This window comes from Phocoena sinus, chromosome 20 (assembly GCF_008692025.1).
Source record: "Phocoena sinus isolate mPhoSin1 chromosome 20, mPhoSin1.pri, whole genome shotgun sequence".
Lineage (NCBI taxonomy): Eukaryota > Metazoa > Chordata > Mammalia > Artiodactyla > Phocoenidae > Phocoena > Phocoena sinus.
In genome coordinates, this window is record NC_045782.1 from 32226946 (window position 1) to 32245644 (window position 18699).

General features: G+C 43.4%; 1 protein-coding gene across 5 annotated transcripts in view; it reads right to left on the reverse strand.

Moving 5' to 3' along the window:
• ACACA (acetyl-CoA carboxylase alpha) overlaps positions 1-18699 on the reverse strand; it is a 234806-nt gene that overhangs the window by 30108 nt on the left and 185999 nt on the right. For all 5 annotated transcript variants that reach the window (XM_032617795.1, XM_032617792.1, XM_032617791.1 and 2 more), the window contains 5 exons: positions 11716-11859; positions 11008-11128; positions 7716-7812; positions 4493-4589; positions 3133-3268 (listed from right to left, as the gene is read on the reverse strand). In XM_032617795.1, coding sequence (XP_032473686.1) covers positions 3133-3268; positions 4493-4589; positions 7716-7812; positions 11008-11128; positions 11716-11859 — 595 coding nt within the window. The remainder of the gene's footprint in view (positions 1-3132; positions 3269-4492; positions 4590-7715; positions 7813-11007; positions 11129-11715; positions 11860-18699) is intronic.

Here is an 18699-nt window from a genome sequence, read left to right on the forward strand (position 1 = left end):
AAAAAAAGCACCAATACCATCTTGACATGCTTTTATTTATTTATTTATATTTTTACTGCTTGAATTAGACCTCCTAGGCCGACTAGTAAAGAGGTTATTTTTCCCCCCTCCACTAATGTCAATTTTCAGCATAGCAAGAGCTGTCTCTAATCTTTTCCTACTCATTACACACAATTTTGGAGTCATTTTACCCACAGTGCAGTCGGCTCCTGGCTGTGTGTTTGTGTGCACTCAGGGATGGCATAATTGTTTATTTTCCCTCCCTGCATAATCCCCAGCCAGTATTGAAACCAAAACTGCAAACATCTCCCCAAGGGATATGGAATGACTCTCAGCTTTGGTCCCTTTACATGAGATAATACATAGAAAACATCCTGGCCTGCATGTAACTATGAAAGGGGGGTGTTCCTCCCCTCCTACTTTCACACTGATCTCCATCTTCCCCAAGGCTTATCTGTCTTAAGTGACGTGTAAACGGATGCAGCAGCAGCACCAAAATTCAGAACACAGAGCTGGTCCTGGCTCCACATCAGGCCAATAACTCGTTTTTGATTAGGGACGGGGGTGGGGGTGGGGAGTTACTATTTAATGGGTATAGACTTTATGTCGAGGATGATGAAGAAGTTTGGGGTACAGACAGCAGTGATGGTTACACAACATCGTGAATGTATTTAATGCCGACGAACTGTACACTTACAAATGGTTAATAGGATAAATATTATGTATACTTTACAATTAAAAACCCATAACTCATTTCTGAGTTCTTGCAGTTTCCTGTCACAATAACCCCAAAGCAGGGGGCGGTAGGTGGGTAATTACTTTCTCAGGAACCTAGATATTCTATTCTTGGGATATTCTAGTAGATCTGGTTCTGGCCCTAGGCTCTAAATTGTGCTACAGGAAGTAAGACAGGTCTGTGTTCTCATTTTTTAGCTAAATGATCTTGGGAAATTTACTTAACCTAAGTCTCAATTTATGCAAATTGTGGATAATAATATAACTTACCCCTTAGAGGTGCCTGTTGTGATGATTATGTAAGATAATGCATGTAAGATGGTTAGTGCAGTTTCTGGTGAAAAGAGCCCAATGAATCTTAATTGTTGATGCTCTTATGGTTATAGGGCGGGCAGCCAATCTGGGCCTGAGCCAAAATACGTCGCAGAATTAAAGCTTCCCCTACAAGCGGCACATCGCAAACGTTTGAGCTCTAAATTCGTTAGGACAAAATAGCCAGGCTGACGTCTCCTAAGTAATGTCAGCATGAGTGAATTCTCAATGGCTCCCCAGAAGAGAGGTAACTAAGGAGTAAGAGTATTGCATTCTCTCCCAAGTCAATGTAAATCTTACAGCCAGGGAATCTGGGATCAAGTGAAATCTGATGCTAAATGCATCTCATATACATAAATGAAAGGGATTTCAGCCACCCCCTCCCCCGCCCCCATATAGTATCATCCTCCTTTGAACACTGTGGTTATTTTTTTTTTTTCACATCCTTATTGGAGTACAATTGCTTTACGATGGTGTGTTGTTAGTTTCTGCTTTATAACAAAGTGAATCAGTTATACATATACATATGTTCCCATATCTCTTCCCTCTTGCGTCTCCCTCCCTCCCATCCTCCCTATCCCACCCCTCTAGGTGGTCACAAAGCATCGAGCTGATCTCCCTGTGCTACGAGGCTGCTTCCCACTAGCTATCTATTTTACGTCTGGTAGAAACACTGTGGTATTTTGTTTATACTTTATACATTATGGGTTTAACTTTCTGTACAAGACATTCTTCTTGACTCCTTCAGGCTTCAAGACTCTTTTCTGACTTATTTTTGTTTTCTGTGAAGTAGCTAGCTAGCATAGCTCCTTGCACATAGGAACTCAATAAAAATGTGTAGGATTGACTTGTTTAACCTATACTCTCAATATCTCATGGTATTTCCACTGATTTATTATCTTGGTCAAAAAGTAATTCACCTGGAATAGCTTAGGAAAGTATACAAACCCTAATTTGCATGTACAGTCCACATCTCCCCAAAGAAAGTGCAAAATGTGGAAGCTGTCCAGTAAATATAGACAAAGGGGACCTTTTCAACTAAAACAAAAAACAAAAAAAATCGCCCTACTCATCTACATTTGGGCAGGGAGGCTGGCCATACAGGCAGGGGTTTTCTTAGCCAGGTAAGGAAAAGTTGCTGGCATAAGGCTCTAACCTCTCTCCACGGCACAGCTGATAACCTATAAAAGGGTAACTTCCCCAGGCTTTTCCTCCCTCAAAGCTAGAGATGCTCCTGCCCCAAGCTACTTCTGGGTGCCTTACTGAGAGTTCATCCTTTCACATTTTACATGTCCTACCTCTGATCACTCTTTTCACTCCAGCAGTATCAACTCCTCCCTCCCATCTATTCCCCTAATCCATTCTAGGGTTTTCCCTGAGGAATAAAGTTGACACTTATCAGCATACTCATCCCCTCCCGGCATGTGGTCTCTGGCCTCCACCTGGCCACGAATCTCTGGCCATTGGAGAGAAAGCTTCACAACTCTTGAGAGGTAGTGGGTGTTTCCCTGAGCCGTTCACACGGAGGATTCCCAGTGACTGGCAGTTCTGGCACTGAGCAGAGCCTTTATAATAATGGTCTAATATGCTGGAGCCACAGGCCCAGGGCTGTTGTTGGATAATAATAAAACATATCACAAACTGCCACAAAGGGAAAGCCTCCGGTATAGAATTCGTTCGTTTTCTTCTGGTGACAGCTAATTTCAGTATCTCTCTTGCTCATCACAGAGCATTAAAGACGAACACCAACAAAGAGTATGCCCAGAAAAGAGGGACAGAGACTAGGACAATTGTATTTCCCCAGGACCATCAGAACAGTCCATCACTAACCTGTGAAAGCTAAATCAGCAGTCCACCTACATAACGCCTAGATAGCTCTAAAATTTTGTATGGAATTGTAAAAATCGAATTTTCCCATTCAAGTTACAACTCAGAAGATATCTCAGAGGGAGCATAATCGCCCAAAAACCTAGGCTGATGTGCTATCAGGGCACTCATATAAACCCAGTATAAACCCTTCCTCCCCCCGCTGCAGTGTTCAAGGGAATCAGTGATGCCCCTCCAGCCCAGGGCCAGGCCAATTACCTTTCATCCCACCAGAGAAGCCTCTCCAGTTGGCAAAGACCATCAGAGGCAGCCCTTCACGGTTGAAGTCCTTGATAGCCTGATAGGTCTTAAACGCAGAATCTGGGAACCAAACCTGGCCAGCCTGCTGGATTATCTATTAGGAAAAGGCAAAGAAGAAGACACAATTAACAACACAGTTTGAAGGGGAATCTCTCCCGGGAGAATAAAGTTTTACTGTTAAAAACTCAAAATCAAACCAAACCAAAGTTGTTGTTCATCAAGAAGATCATCCTTGAAATAAAAAAGAAGAAAGGATCCCGGCTCTTTGACTTTGTTAAATACTCCTCTTCCTAAGTCTTGATTCCACCACCAACCCCTCCTTAGTCCAAAGGGGGAAACCTTACTGCTTCCAAAGGAAGGATGCAGCCTGAGGCATCCTCCTTCTAGGCTTCCCAGGGCAACTTTAAGTGACTTGACCACACAGCTCCAAGCAAGCCCCCTGGTCAGTCTCCACGTGCTCTCACCTCTGTGCCTGGTACAGCTTCCCTGTACTGTGCTTTGTCAGCGGCGCTTGAGGTAGCCCTGCTGCATAAGCTCCTCTCATCTCCCCGACCCTTTGTCAGGCTGTGAAGACTTAATCCACCCTTTTGAAAAGGATGGGACTTCCCTGGTGGCACAGTGGTTAAGAATCCGCCTGCCAGTGCAGGGGACACAGGTTCGAGCCCTGGTCTGGGAGGATCCCACATGCCGCAGAGCAACCAAGCCCGTGCGCCACAACTACTGAGCCTATGCTCTAGAGCCCACGAGCCACAGCTACTGGAGCCAGCATGCCACAACTACTGAAGCCCATGCGCCTGGAGTCCGTGCTCCGCAACAAGAGAAGCCACCACAAGGAGAAGCCCGCACCCTGCAACTAGAGAAAAGCCCGCATGCAGCAACGAAGACCCAACACAGCCAAAAAGAAAAAAAGAAAAAAAAAAGGATGGGCTGTGGCTTTCACATTTGGTGTCGGGGCTGACTTCCTTATTAATTCCAGTAGGAGCTCTTCCACGAGTGCTTGGACAACCAGGACCAGTGGGCCGTCAGCATCATCTCAGCTGCCTTTCTAGAAGACCACATACCCAACAAAAGAAGACTGTTTTCTAGCAACAACAAGACCACTGTAAAGGCCCATTTAATTTTTCAGGCAGAATTTAGCTTGCAGTCCATTTCGAGTCATCTTAAAAGTGAGCTCGTGATGGTCTGAAATCATTAAAGGCTGCTGGCTGCCCTTTCCTCTAAAATTGGTGGTTTGCAATGCTCCCAATATATCCACGGCTCCGCAGAGGCGGAAACACAGCTCCAAGCATGGGCGCTCGGGGTACTTGAGGTGACCTACCTTGGCTTCAGAATCCAGGTTTGCAGGATCAGCTGGGATACTTAGTTCCACGGTTCGGGTTTCCACGGCAACTACTCCCACGGGTATTCCTCCTAGCCTGATAAAAAATGAGCCTCGTAAGAACCCAATGTATGTCTATGTTACAGCTAGTCATTTATTTTCCAATCCTACATCAAAACATTGATGGAAGGGGATGTGGAAACAAATATAGGGTCGGGGGAAATCTGACTTTTCTGGGGGTAAAATGTTACTCTACAGATTTGGTAAAAATGGCAAATTTGGTAAATATGGAGGAAACTGCATATTTACCAAATATGATTGGTAAATCATAACTGGTAACTGATTCTGCCCTCAGGATCACTCCTATTCTCCACCACAGGATAAATTCAAACCAAGGGTGGTACCAGGGGAGCCTCTGCATTTAGACTCAACAGCCTAGTACGTGTGTGAGATCTTGTACACACACACAAATGAACACACACACACCATCACTGTGGTTGCCAAGTGAAATTTCTCAGTTCACCCTACAGCATGTCTTTGGTGAAGATGAAGGGAAACAGTCTGAAAGGCAGTAGGAACCTGAAACATCACTGCTGGAACAGACCTGTAGTTTTCTATGGAGTGTTGATGACGTGGTCCCTGGTAAGATCTGAGGGTACAGTAGGCCTTACCATTGGGCATGTGGATGGGGAGTGTGCAGGTGTGCTACGGGGATGATGAAAAACGTGTGCCAAGTGTAGGGAGGTGGTTGAACAAGCCCTTAACTTTCTCTTCCGTTGGAAAAGAGCAGTGGGACAGGGTTAACCTTCAGAAGTCATCTTGGTTGAATAGGTGATCTATACTGGAAGGATAAATTTAATCTCCAAGCTCTGTTAATTTAAAAAACTGTTCAGGAGCTCAAAGCCTCTGCATCTGTACTCCATGATACCTTCCCACACTTGGTCCTCATAAAGATTTCCTAGTAAAAATCAGGAGGAGAACGAGAAAGTGAGTGTGAGTGAGCCTGCAAGGTACAGGGTGAGTCCTCACTCTGGAAAATGTGATTCAATCTTTACCTTCTCAGCCGCATTCCTTGGGGTTGGGGCTGGAACGGGTTATAGTCTCTCATTCCCCACAGCATCTCCATAACAAACTTTTCCATGAAGGATGGTCTTTGGTTGTTACATTGGCTACTGGAAACGGATCCTTGTCATCACAAGAGGCCTGACAGGGGCCTGAGTGAGGACCACCCACCCCCTTGTCACTTGCCTGCACTGAATCAGAATCAAAAGCTCTCTAGACAATCAGACAACGAGCAGAAGGTACACAGGAGGGTTTAGAAATATTTCTGTTCACAATGATTAACAATCCAACTGGAAACTTGTAATTGCAAAAGCCACCCTAAATCGGTAACTTATAACTTATATATTAGGGCCCATGTGACCTAATAAAGAACATCTTTATCCGAGTATTACAGTTATTTATTGAACTTGAAAACAGCTCAGAACAACTTCTGTTTTCTATTATACTACATATAAATTTTATCAGGCTAGCACATGAAGATGCTACATCTTGTTTTATAGTATGTCCCTGGACAAGGTGCCATGGAATAATAAAAGACAATTTACAGCCAATAGCACACATATTCCAAACATACGTACCAAAGATGAGTTTTGGCAGCACTTACAGTAACAATCCCAGAAGAATACATTTATATTTATTTCTCGAAATGCCATTGCTTTTGAAAGAAGCTAGCTCCATTTGTGTTTTATATACTTGTGACCATGTGTATGTGTTTGGAGTAAGAAGCCCAGAACTCATCAGATGGAAAGAAAGAAGTCAGAGTGAGGGCCGCAATAAACAATGGCAGAGCTAACCAAAGCCAAGCTTGACTGAACTTGCTCACAGAACAGTCCCTCTTCTTCCAATCGTAAGTGTAAAGCATTATTCTCCTGTTTCCCATGGGAGGATCTTAAAGACCTTAACAGAGGTCTGGCTTTCTCGGTCATGTTTTTTAAGGACGGGAAAACTGAAGCAGAATGGATAAGAGACACAGTCTCAAAAAAGTTGCTTGTAGTGTCCTGTGAAGACTCTAACAAACCAGTAGGTCCTGAGTTGGGGGGCTCTCTCCCCAGTGGGAGTTCTGCCAGGCACAAAGAATAACCCTCACTGGGACTCGGAAGCCTGCGGTGCGGCAGAAGCCTGGGAGGCCGGAGAAGATGGGAGCTGGTCCCTGGGAGTCTCGGTCCAGGCAGACTCCAGGCTGAGTCCTACTCAGAGCCCCAGTGAAAGATCCCGCCTGGTGGGATTTGCCATCTGATGGCTCCTGGTCACTGGCAGCACAAGGCGTGCTGACCTGCTGGACGGAGAGCACCACAAAGCCTAGAATTATTTTCGAGGCTGGAACCTAAATCTCAACCCAGTGTGACATGTTTGAGAATCTTGGGCAGGTGCCACTTTTCACCAGGATAAGGAAACCTGATTGCCCCCGAGAGGAAGGTGAGCTCCAGATGTGGGTCCCCAGGGCGGCGAGTCTCCGAGGTGCAGAGCCAGATTAAGATCAGCCTCGGCAGGTGCTCGTTACGGCAAGCCTGGCAGATTATTTCGTGCAGAGCTCGCTGTTGAGTGAAGCACTTCTTAGAGTGGGTATTAAAGTTTAATAGAAACTTCAATTTCCCCCTTGAAAACTACAGGTATGCCTGCAACCTATTCCAGCTTATTTGACCCACTCCTGTTTCAGGTAAAAAAATTTTTTTTTTTTTTCAATTCAAATCTGATGATAAGCCAGTACAGTGCATTTGTTACTTGAATAATCTCAATGCCATGAAGGAACTTCTTCTGGTTACACAGATCTTTTGGGTGGGTTACAGAGAGAAGTAGACGAGTCTGATTCACTGGCCATCTACTCCTGAAAGAAAATGGTCTTTGGGGGATAGAGTGGGGGTCACTGGTGAGCTATGGCTATTGTGGTTGGGCTGTACAGCCCCAGAGAGCTTTTCTTTCGGTATTATGAAAAGGAAGTGTTGCCAAAACCAGACTTCAGATTAAACGCATCATTAGAGTGACACGCTAAATGACCACTGGGAACCAGTGCTCCAGTTATGCTGCCTTGGGCATGACTATAATCCAGTAGGCTGAGAAAGTTTAGACAAAGAGAACGTTATTGGTAAAAACCTATACAGCCCTTTCTTTTCTTGTTTTTAGTTGGGAGGAAAAAGTGCTTCCAAAACAAAAGAGCTCTTACCTGGCTCTGCCAACTGCCACAGTCTGTGCCCAGGGCTGCATGATCTCTGAGAAAGAGCCATAGTCAAAAAATCCACTCAACCACTGACCTTTCTGGGCTACAGAAGGGAAAGAAAGAAAACAGAAAATTAAAATGGTCAATTCATTCAAAATACACTGGAATTGGCAAATTGGAGGTTGGATTTGGGGGTTATTTGTTTTTAAACCTATTATAATAGATGGAAACATTAGGCCCCTGAATGCTCATCTGCCTTCAGACCTCATCTCCTATTTCATTTGCTAGTCTGAATAAAAAGAATCATTTATCAGCAAAAGCATCATTTATTGTTAAACGATGGGGTTCAGCTAGCAGAGAGAGTTTGTGTCTTTTAAATAAATAACCTGGTTTCTTTCAAAACACCACAAACATTTGTCAAAAGGCAGCCAAGTCATTAAAGATGTTTTCAAGAAGTGTATTTCTATTTTAAAACTTAGCTTACAATTTTGTTTGATTCCAATGATTTTCTTTTAATGGAAAGCTGAAGACAGCCAAATGATAAGTATTAATGATCACATGAGGACCCAAATTTGAGGAAAAGAAAAGGGACTCAGCTTCTCTGCTAGAAAAGCAACAAGATACATCCGCTTTATTTACTGCTCACAAAGTATAATCTTACTACAAGAAAGGGCCATGCCTGTATACTCTTGATAGGTATCAAAAATGTAATGGTTCAGATGATAACACTTAATGTCATTAACCTCCTCTGTGCATAGAATTTCCTTCACTGGCAAGACACATAAACTTTCAACATCTTAGTTCAAGATAACTTCTGTTCCACAGGTATCCATGTTTGACCAAGGCCCCATAAAAGCTTCTGCAAATAACTGTTTCCTGGCTGCCCTCTCGGCTCATAGTTTCTCAGCAAGTCTTCTAATTTGAACATGGCCCTCCGCCCCCTAAAAACTCAAGCCCAAAACCAATTAAAAGTGGAGATCCGAGCAAGCTAACCTCTGCTGACTTAAACAGGATGGAGAGTGTTTTATCAAGACTCAACTTGTAATTACTGTGTTCTACATTCCTTGCCTCTATGGCCCCCGTGTAAAATGTGATCATCCATTTCAAAATTATCTCTCTATCATGAGCCCAAAGCCGATCGTTTAGATTCTGGCCTCGTGTTGGGCATCAGTTTGAAGAATATCACGGCACTATCTCCTCTAATAAATGACTTTAACTTTTCACCTAGAAGATATCTGCTTTAACTTATCACAGGGAATCATCTGCTTTCTTTAACGCTTCCACTAAATTAAAATCTGAAGTCACTCGATTTGGGAGCAAGTGTTAGCTGCACAAGAGACAGCAGGATGAATTACTAGGGAGTCGATGAAAAAATATTATCCAAAACCCAGAAAACTTAGTTTATCACAAATTCATTTTATTCTGTGGATCTCATTAATAATAGCCAGGATAATGCCCATCTACACACACACACACACACACACACACACACACACACACACACACACACACACCTGTTCACCCCATGAAAGAGGGCTCAAATTTTGATAAAGGTTCTAAACCAAACTTCTAAGTGCATCAGGATATTGAAATTTTAACTTTATATGCTTGGATCATTTGATGGTTCTTACTTCAGTAGTAATGATTTGGAACCACAGAATTCATTTCAAAATGGAAATTGTTTTTCTTTAAAACCCCTCCTGTCTTATATGTTGATTGACAGAGGGGAGTCATTAGTGGGCTATGGCCATTGCAGGTGGGCTTTACTGGGCCTCCTCAAAGAAGAGCAGGTCATGTTCAATTCAGATGTAGAACTTAGAAGCCAGCTAACATGGCATCCCGTAATTCCCAGGAGAACACTCACTAAGTCTTGTTCTGAATTCTGCCAGAAAAGTCCTGTATTTTAAGGCTGATAGGTATCTTAGGTTCATAGTTCTTATTATAAATCTTGGTATAAAAATGAGAGGTAGGGAAAAAGATTACTATGGTGATTTTTCTGGTGATGTAAGAAAAAGTATTTAGTTTTATTAAGATTAACAAGAAAAGGAATTGAAGACAACAGGTAACATTTTAAATTAAAGTCAGCCCTCCTCTGGTGATTTTTTTACACTATCTATAGTTAGGCTTCAGATTAAGCCCAACTCCTATGTATTAGCTGTGAGACCTTGCCCAAATCACTTAACTTCTCTGAGCCTGTAAAATGGTCATCTCTTCTTATCTCTGAGAGGTAGGTAAGTCCAAATAAGATAGTGTATATGGAAGTGCTTTACAGGCCCACCTGGCTTAGTGGGTGCCCACAAAGGTTTATTAAGTCTTCCTTATGAAGACTTCTTTCTCTTTCAACAAAATCACAATGACTCTTAAGTTTAAGGAATTATCTTCTGCATTCCACTCTTCTTTTAGATATAGCCTTTTTGGGAGGAAATAGTTGCAACAAACATGGAAAAAAGAACAAACACTTTCTCAAAAAGCCTAAAAAAAATAGATTCAAAATGTAGCGGGGGGTTTGGGGCTTCACAAAAGAACTTCCCACTAAATAAGGTTTGTTAAAATCGCCAAATGGACAGACAAACAAGAATGTACATTCGCCTTACGTGGAGTTACCTCTTTTTTCCCCTCTTTTTGTTTTTTAAGTTTGGTAAAATCAGGCCCAAGACAGAGGGATATATTAGATAAACATGGAGGGAGGGCTTGTTCTTACTCGATACAGTTATCACATTAAAAGTTCTGCACAGTCTCTTCATGAATAAATAATCTTACAAAGCAACCTTACATTAATAAATAAGGCACAGATCAATACTATTACCAAAATCATATGAGAAGAAGGGTGCATGCAGGGTGGGTACCCAGCAACAGCTTGCTGGGAAGAGTGCAGTCACACTCTATAGTGAAGGGTCTCAAAGACCTTTTCCAAAACTTATCTGATCAATCTCTGTTTATAGAGACTAGATGGTCAAAGATTCTGGTCCTGTAATTCTATGACTTTATGGCTTATATTTAACTGTTTTAAAGTCTTTGAGCCCATTAAATAGTAAGTGCTCTAATAACAGAAAAGAAATGTATTAATGACTCCAGTGCTTATGACTCAGTGGCTGATTTCATTCATTTTTCATTTGTTCTTGAAGGATTTTCCACTTTTTTCTTCAGAGAGCTGTTTTTCAGATTTCCCTCATTTCCAGGTACTTCAGTGGCTTTGTTTTCTTTGTCATATACTATTGTGCAGGAATTGGTTAGTGATTGAAAGGAAGACTGGAAGTTTGAGGGCCAGGGTGCCACAGACCCTCAAATGTGTACATACTTGGGTGGGGACGGCCTGCCAGCATCCAGCGAGGGTCATATGGAGTCTTTGTGGGAATAAACTCGATGACTCTATCTATAGGATCCTTGGAATTCAGGAGAGGAACTGAACTGTGTACACTCTGAAAGGAGATTGGGGGGGAAAGGGCACAGCGGTCAGTGAACAACTCCAACTCAGCAACAGTCATTATGGACAAAGACAGCAGGGACCACATATGGAGTCACACCCGTTAGTCCCAGTCATCAGCTAGAAGAACACTCATCGCGAGCCAAGCCCTGAGGAACACGTACAGCCCTCACGTCTCATGTAGGCGCCCGGCAGAAAGTGGGGCATTCTGACTCCTGATTTCAGCATGCCCAGGCTCTCCGGGAAGCTCCCCAGAGGGGTGGATACCGATTACAAAGGGGAAGACCCACAATGAGGAAGAAGCCTTAATAAGCTGGGATCTGAGCCCAGATAGGACACGAAGGCTTCTGTGGCTGGAAATCATCAGAAAGGGGCCTAACCAATGAAATCCAAAGGCATTTTAAAGGTAGAAGGCAAAAGATGGCTTTAAGAAAAAAAAAGAAATCAACGGCTTCCAGAGAACATATCGTAAAAAAATCCCTCTACTATAAAACAGTCGCACACGCAGAGGCAGTGAACTCTGGTGAAAAGGCTGGGTGCTAGGGGCTTCCTCGGTGCTGGAAGGAAGGGGGGAGGGCTTACCTTCGGCATGTAGGACAGCCAGTGCAGGACAGTGAACACCCCTTCAAAGTCATCACAGACAGTGCTGTGGGTCACCCCGTTGTTGTGCATGATCTGGATGCCCCCGAGCTGGTTATTGGACGTGTATACTTCCCTTCCGAGGACCTAGAGAAATAAACAAGGGAAAAGACATCCGTCCAGACAGAGAGAAAGGCAAAGTCTATTTCGTAATTCCCACGAAAATGGATTCTTTTCTCCACAAGACAGAGTCCAGCCTCCGTGGGTTGTGCTGAGGGACTATCTGGACCTTTGTCCTAAAAAGAAAACTTGGAAAACACAAAAGGCTTTGAAACAATCACATATTCTGTTGCAATTTAAACACCAGCAAGCCTCTCTCTCTCTCTCTACTAGCTGCCACAGATGTGCATGGCATACTTGACTCTGAGCTGAAATCATGGCAGTGGGTAAAGCTGGGACCCTGAGACACAGGCTACGTCATCGCCTGCAGGCCTGGCCGAGCTGCTGCCTGTAGGCACAGTAGAGGGAATGTGCCTGTCTTTTGACAACCTCAAGTGATGAGTCTCAGTTAAATAGAAACACTGTGAGGTTTGGATGCCTCATTTTTTAAGGGTTAATTTTCCCCTTTACATTGGATTTTTAAAGCAAAATCCTGAAGCAACTCAAGACACATACATGAATGAACCCTTGAGCCGACAGTCCTCTTTGTGTGCTGGGTGCAGGGTAGTGATTTATACCCAAACCCGCCTCTCCTGCGTCCTTCCCTCCCAAGGTTCCAGGGAATTCAGGGCCTCAGTTCCCTGGTGTATCCATCCCTAGAGGAGTTTAACCCTTGTGAGGTTGAAGGGCATCTGCAATTGGAAACCATAAAGTTTCCTTTAAAAAAGAAAAAAAAGGAAGAAAAAATATTCTTCGACTTGGAAATTGTAGGGGTTTTTTTTTTCCCTTGAAGATTGGTTAATAATTTCTTTCAGGGAGGGAGGTTTTCTGACCCAGCAGATGGACGCTGGGCAGCCTGATCACTGACTATTGCAAACTTCTGAGTGTGTAGTAATTGCCAGTCATCTATGGTAGCCCTGGAGAGCTCTTAACGGCTGTAGAGCGCTTACTGTATTTTACCTCTTCTTTTCCCTTTCCTTCTTTAGAAAATAACCATAACACAAAATTTCTTCCTTACTTTTATTCATTTCCAGTCTCTGGGGAGAAGCGAATAAATGAAAGACCAGCAAATTCTACCTGTATATTCCCATCCTGCCCCTTCCTGTTAGGAGCTGGTTCCCCTGCATGCTGGGTCAGCCCCAACATCAAGACCCGCCAAAGGCTGAGGAAGGTGGTGGCCAAAGCAATGACCTCCATGTGACCCAGCTGGCCTTGGTCCCATTTAACTTCAGCTAGGAAGGATGGAAGAGACTCTTCTGAAAGGAATATGGGAAGCAAAATGGCTCTCGGATTACTGCTTTCCTCGCTAAGGAAGCACAGAGAACAAGCCTTTGCAGGCAGCCCTGAGCTGAGTAACACAGCAGCAGCTCCTTTGAAGGAGCCCCCAGATCCAGGGAGGCTGTATCTGACCACTGGGCTCCCATCCGCCTCTCGGTCTGTCTTTCATCTCAGCCCAGGCGCTGTGGCTCTTTTCTCATTCTCCTGCTGTCTCTTTCCATTTGCCCTCTCCCTGACTGATACACTGATCTCTCGGTCACTCGGCTTTCTGCTCCACTGAGTCCATATTACTAATAACACCTCCGCCACGGCCAGTTTACCTCATGAAGGCAGGAGCACATCATTACAAAATAAACTCATAACTTTGACATTCTAGCAAATACTCGCCGTTTGTTATTTTTATGGCTTTAGTCTTTCTAACAGGCAGAGGGCATTACATACCTGTTTCATTTCTATCTTCAAATGTGTGCACACGCACACTCACACATGCACCAGGGAACAAAACAGAATGAAAAACCAACCCCAAACAAATGTCCAAAGCAGTCAGATGACGGGGGACCCTGGTGGAGGCAGAAACCCTGTCACTCAGGGAGGCCGCGCTCTGATCTGGCTCCGGTTTTATGGATGTCATAAACCTGATGGCCCACAACTGGTCCTTCTGGGACAGACGGCCTCTCTGCCAGAAGTCATTCAGTGTGATCAGCAGTATTTTTAATTATTAAAATAAAACTGGAAAGGGGGAAACAAAATAAAAAGGAGACACGGTGCTGACCCTGAATATCTGATACCCACAATCTATGACAGGAGCCCAGAACTCCTTACTGCCTAGAAGACAGAGCTGGGGCTATTTTCTGCTCAGAAACGCTATTTTCTTTCCCATGAAACACTGTCTCTAGTACTTGATAACGTCCAACCACTTAGAACCTCACACCTCTCCAAAATCAGTAATGAACCCATCGAGGACCAATTTCAGAAAAAGGGACTGAACCAGACCAAGAGATGCTTAGCTGTTCAAATACACCTTCCTCGGATGTCTTTGCCCCTTCATTTCAAAGAGGAAGAGAGCCTCTAGAACTGGGCTACTCCTGGAGGCCCCCTCATCTCCCCATTCTACCCCATATTCTTACAGACTAATAGGAGACAGACCTGGAAGGAGCAAGAGTTTAATAACTTGGCATGTCTTCCCTTTACAAGTGGAAACTCAGGCTCTGACGTGTTGGCATTGTTCTGAAAAGGCGGCAGTATTTATACATTTCTTCTCCTCTGGGTTCAGAAAGAAAACCAGGGCTTACCACAACGAAGAACATTACCCTGGGCTAAAGAAATGTTTGTCATGTAAGAGGATTCGTTTAATTTGGGAATTAAAGATAAAAATTATAGGACAGACTAACAGAGTATCCGAAGAGCTCTCTCTGATCAGCCTTATCACATGAGGTAGGGGGTGAAGAGGGGAAGGACACACAAAAATGAAACCTGCTTCACTAACCACAAACAAATGCCAACAATCATAGCTACTTAACAATCGGCGAAGAGAAAGCAGGAGCCTCCAGTTCATCTTCAATGACCGTATGTTTGGAGCATGCACCAGTAGAATGAGGGCACACACAATAGCTCCTGATTTATAGGGGTCATTGCTGACTCAAGTGGTTTTAATGATTTTAGAATACTTCACAACAAAAGCTCCAACTGCAAAAGCAGAATCTGGGCGAGGACAAAATCCATTCTGCCTAACTCTGAAATGATTGCGCTGGAACAGTTACACTAACCCTGATGAGCATTGAGGAAGGCAAAGTAAAGAACCCACTGTTTTATTCTTCAATCTACTGCCCTACCAATCTTCTACAGAAAAACCTGGGGTAAACAACCCTCATTAATATAACATTTTCATGAAGTGGGCAAGATTCATTCACCAATTTTTTTCCCACTTGGACACATGCATTCTTGTATAAGTCAAGTTGCTTGCCATGTTCCAGTTCCGAAATTATTCCTCTCACATTTTATACTGCATGATACAAACTTTTAGTTTATCTGCCCAACAAGCATCAATAACCACTTAAACAAAGGAACCACTCAAACAGAGGTGACTCTGATGAGGCCCCACTTTGCTGCCCCCAGGTCTAAGTGGAGAGGCAGTGCCATGCAATACTAGGAACAGGCACCATCTCAGGTCCCCTGCTGAAGAGTGCCCACGCCGCAGGGCTGAGCCTGAAAGAGGATCTCCATTCACTCTCCATATAAACTTCAGCCTCATCCAGCACTTACAGCTGGCAGACCTGGGAATTAAGAGCGCTGCATACAGCCAGTGATTAGCAGAACACAAACGTTAAAGGCTCCACGAAAGATGCTACATAGCCTTTAGAAATTCTGAGATACATAGGAAGTACAAATGAATGCAGCTATACATACATACATGCAGAGGCCTTAGCCGCTGCTGCTGTTGCCCCTTATCTAGAGACACTGCAGACAGCTCAGGTTTACCACAGCTGACAGGCAATGAAAACAGTCTAATAGACCGCCTGCTCTCGCCCTTAAATCCCTTTTTGGAGATCAAGATAAACACGTTCTTCCCTTCCCCAGTGCTCCAGACATTTGACTGAAGTGGCAGAGCACTGTGAGGTTTTGTGCAAATGAAATCACTGTGTAATACTGAATGAATGTAGTATTTACTTGTCAGGATATCTGTCAGCACACAGGCACTGAGATTTCCAAGTTTCATAGATGTAACTTAGCTCAATTGTTTTTAAAAAATTGCTTTTGTCCTGATATATACATTATGTTGGACACCTTTCGACTTATAAGCAAATATTTGCAATCATGTGCTGAAGATGTGAAAAATAATGATGCATATCGATGGAATAAAAAATGAATTCTGGGGCTTCCCTGGTGGCGCAGTGGTTGAGAGTCTGCCTGCCGATGCAGGGGACACGGGTTCAAGCCCTGGTGTGGGAAGATCCCACGTGCCACGGAGCAGCTGGGCCCGTGAGCTACAAATACTGAGCTCTGCGCGTCTGGAGCCTGTGCTCCGCAGCAAGAGAGGCCGCGACAGTGAGAGGCCCGCGCACCACGATGAAGAGTGGCCCCCGCTTGCCACAACTAGAGAAAGCCCTCGCACAGAAACGAAGACCCAACACAGCCAAAAATAAATAAATGAATAAATAAATTTATAAAAAAAAAAAAAATGAATTCTGCTGCTTTCCTCCCTTTATCTAACCTTTCCCCCTTTAAACATTCCTGATGGGTCAGTTAAAGAAGGAGGGAGTACAAAAGTCCTCCTGCATCTAAGAATTAGGCTACACAAGCTGAGTCCTTGCTGCAAAACTCCATCTCATTACGATATTTCTATTCTCAAGAGGATTTGAGGAGGGGTTTTGTAAATTTCCTGAGCAACTGTCATCACTGGACTTCATCCATGATTCTAGATATTAAAGTCACTCTGGGGACCTGTCAGGTTATCAGTAAAGGTTTGGCTAAGGCAGAAAGAGAGAGATGAGAAAGAATAAGTGGGAACACGGAAGAAGTATTAAAATGGGAACAAAAGAAAGGAGAAAGGATGAGAGAGGAAAAGGGAGGGGGGAGAAAAAAGAGGAAGGGGAAGAAAATATGCAATAGCTCATCTACTCATGCTGCTAACACCCTCCTCCTTGACCTGACAGGACTACATTTTTAAAAGTTGACAAGTAATTCAATCTCCAATTAACAATTTTAAGTGGTGCAGCACATATTACTGTGTAAATGTTTCTCCAGGAATATATCCAAGGGTGAATGGAACTAAATCTCTAGGGAGACAGGACCAGTGCCTATGAGACCAAGAATACTTGGGGGTTCCAAAACACAGTCTCTGAATACAAAGACTCAGGGTTTACAAGTTCCTCTCCCCACTTTGTTGCCCCTATTGTCACTGGCAAACCCTCCAGAGCTGGTTGGCAGCTGGAAGGCTAGGGTTGGGGACCGAGAAGGGCACAGTAACACACTGCTGGCACAGAACGGGAAAGGCTCTGGTGTGAGCCACGGCTGGATTCAACACTGTCCAACGCAAGACCAAAAATCTCTCAATTAGCAGCAAAATTATAAAGTGATCAGGTTTGCTGATGGATAAGCTGGAGTAAAGGGACGGAGCTACCAGTGGTAGAAAAGATATTTAGCCAAAAAGAAACTGAGGTGATACAGGCCAGAAATGACACTGGGAAGATCTCTGTTTACTGAGATGTAGGGAGAACAGAGGAATGAGTTAGACGGCAGAAGGATGGTAAGGATTTGAAGACGGACTGGTGAGGAACAGAGACGCATTTTTAATGTAACTGGGGTAGAGAAGAGCCACATGACAGTTTACTTGTTAAATGTATGAGAACAGGCATAAGTTTCTGGAGTCAAAACTGATGTCAAACAAAATCACTCATCTCAGGGATCCATCAACTGCTCATTTAGCTACAGACTTGAGCATACTGACAATAAATTACTTCCAAAAATAGAAAAAATTTTAAAGTGTGGTCTATTGAGGTATAATTCACATATAGTAAAATTGTCCGTTTTTAGGTGTACATGAAATTTGCCATCACATAGGCATATAACCACCACCACAATCACCCCCAAAGTTTTCATCAGCCCCCAAAGTATTCTCATTCCCTTTGTAATCAATTCCCTTCTCCCACCTCTGACAACCACTGATCCTTGTGTCTCAACCATATTGCCTTTTCTAGAACGTTATGAGTCTAGCTTCTTTCAGTCAGCATAATGCATCTGAGATTTATTCATGCGGACACAGGTGGCAGTACTTCCTTTTTTACTGCACAGTACTATTCCATTTTATGGAAATAACACACCTTGTCCATCTCTTTGCCTGTTAGCAGACATTTGGGTGGTCTCCAGTTTTCGGCAACTATGAATAAAGCTGCTAGAGACATTCACGTACAGGTTTCTGTATGAATATACATTTTCATTTCTGTTGAGTAAATACCTAGGAGTAGGATTGCTAGGTTATATGGTAAGTGGATAACTGACTCTATTTTTTTTTTTTAAATCTCAACTTTTTCAAAGTGGCTGTACCATTTTGCATTCCCACCAATACACATGAGAGTTCTAGTTGTTTTGCATCCTTACCAACAACTTAGTATTGTCTGCTTAGATTTTTAAATTTTAGTTTAGTGGTGTCTAATTGTGGTTTTAATTTGCATTTCCCTAATGACTAATATCTTTTTGTGTGCTTATTTACCATCCTTATGCCTTTGGTGAAATGCCTGTTCAAATTTTTTACCCATTTAAAAAGTTACTGGGTTGTTTTCCTATTATTGAGTTGTGAGAACTATATATGTATGTGTGTGTGTGTGTGTGTGTATACACATACACACACACACACACACACACACACATATTTTTTCCAGTCACCTCCAGTGGTTTTTCTGAGTAGGATATTAGATGTGAGGTTGGTGGAAGGCAGATGGCTGTGTGACTGTCTGCCTGTGCCCACCAGTGGCGAAGCACAGAGTTTGGTGCCTGCTGGGATCTCGCTTCTTGGGGAGTAACACTGACCTTTCTTTCATCTTTGCAGCCTTT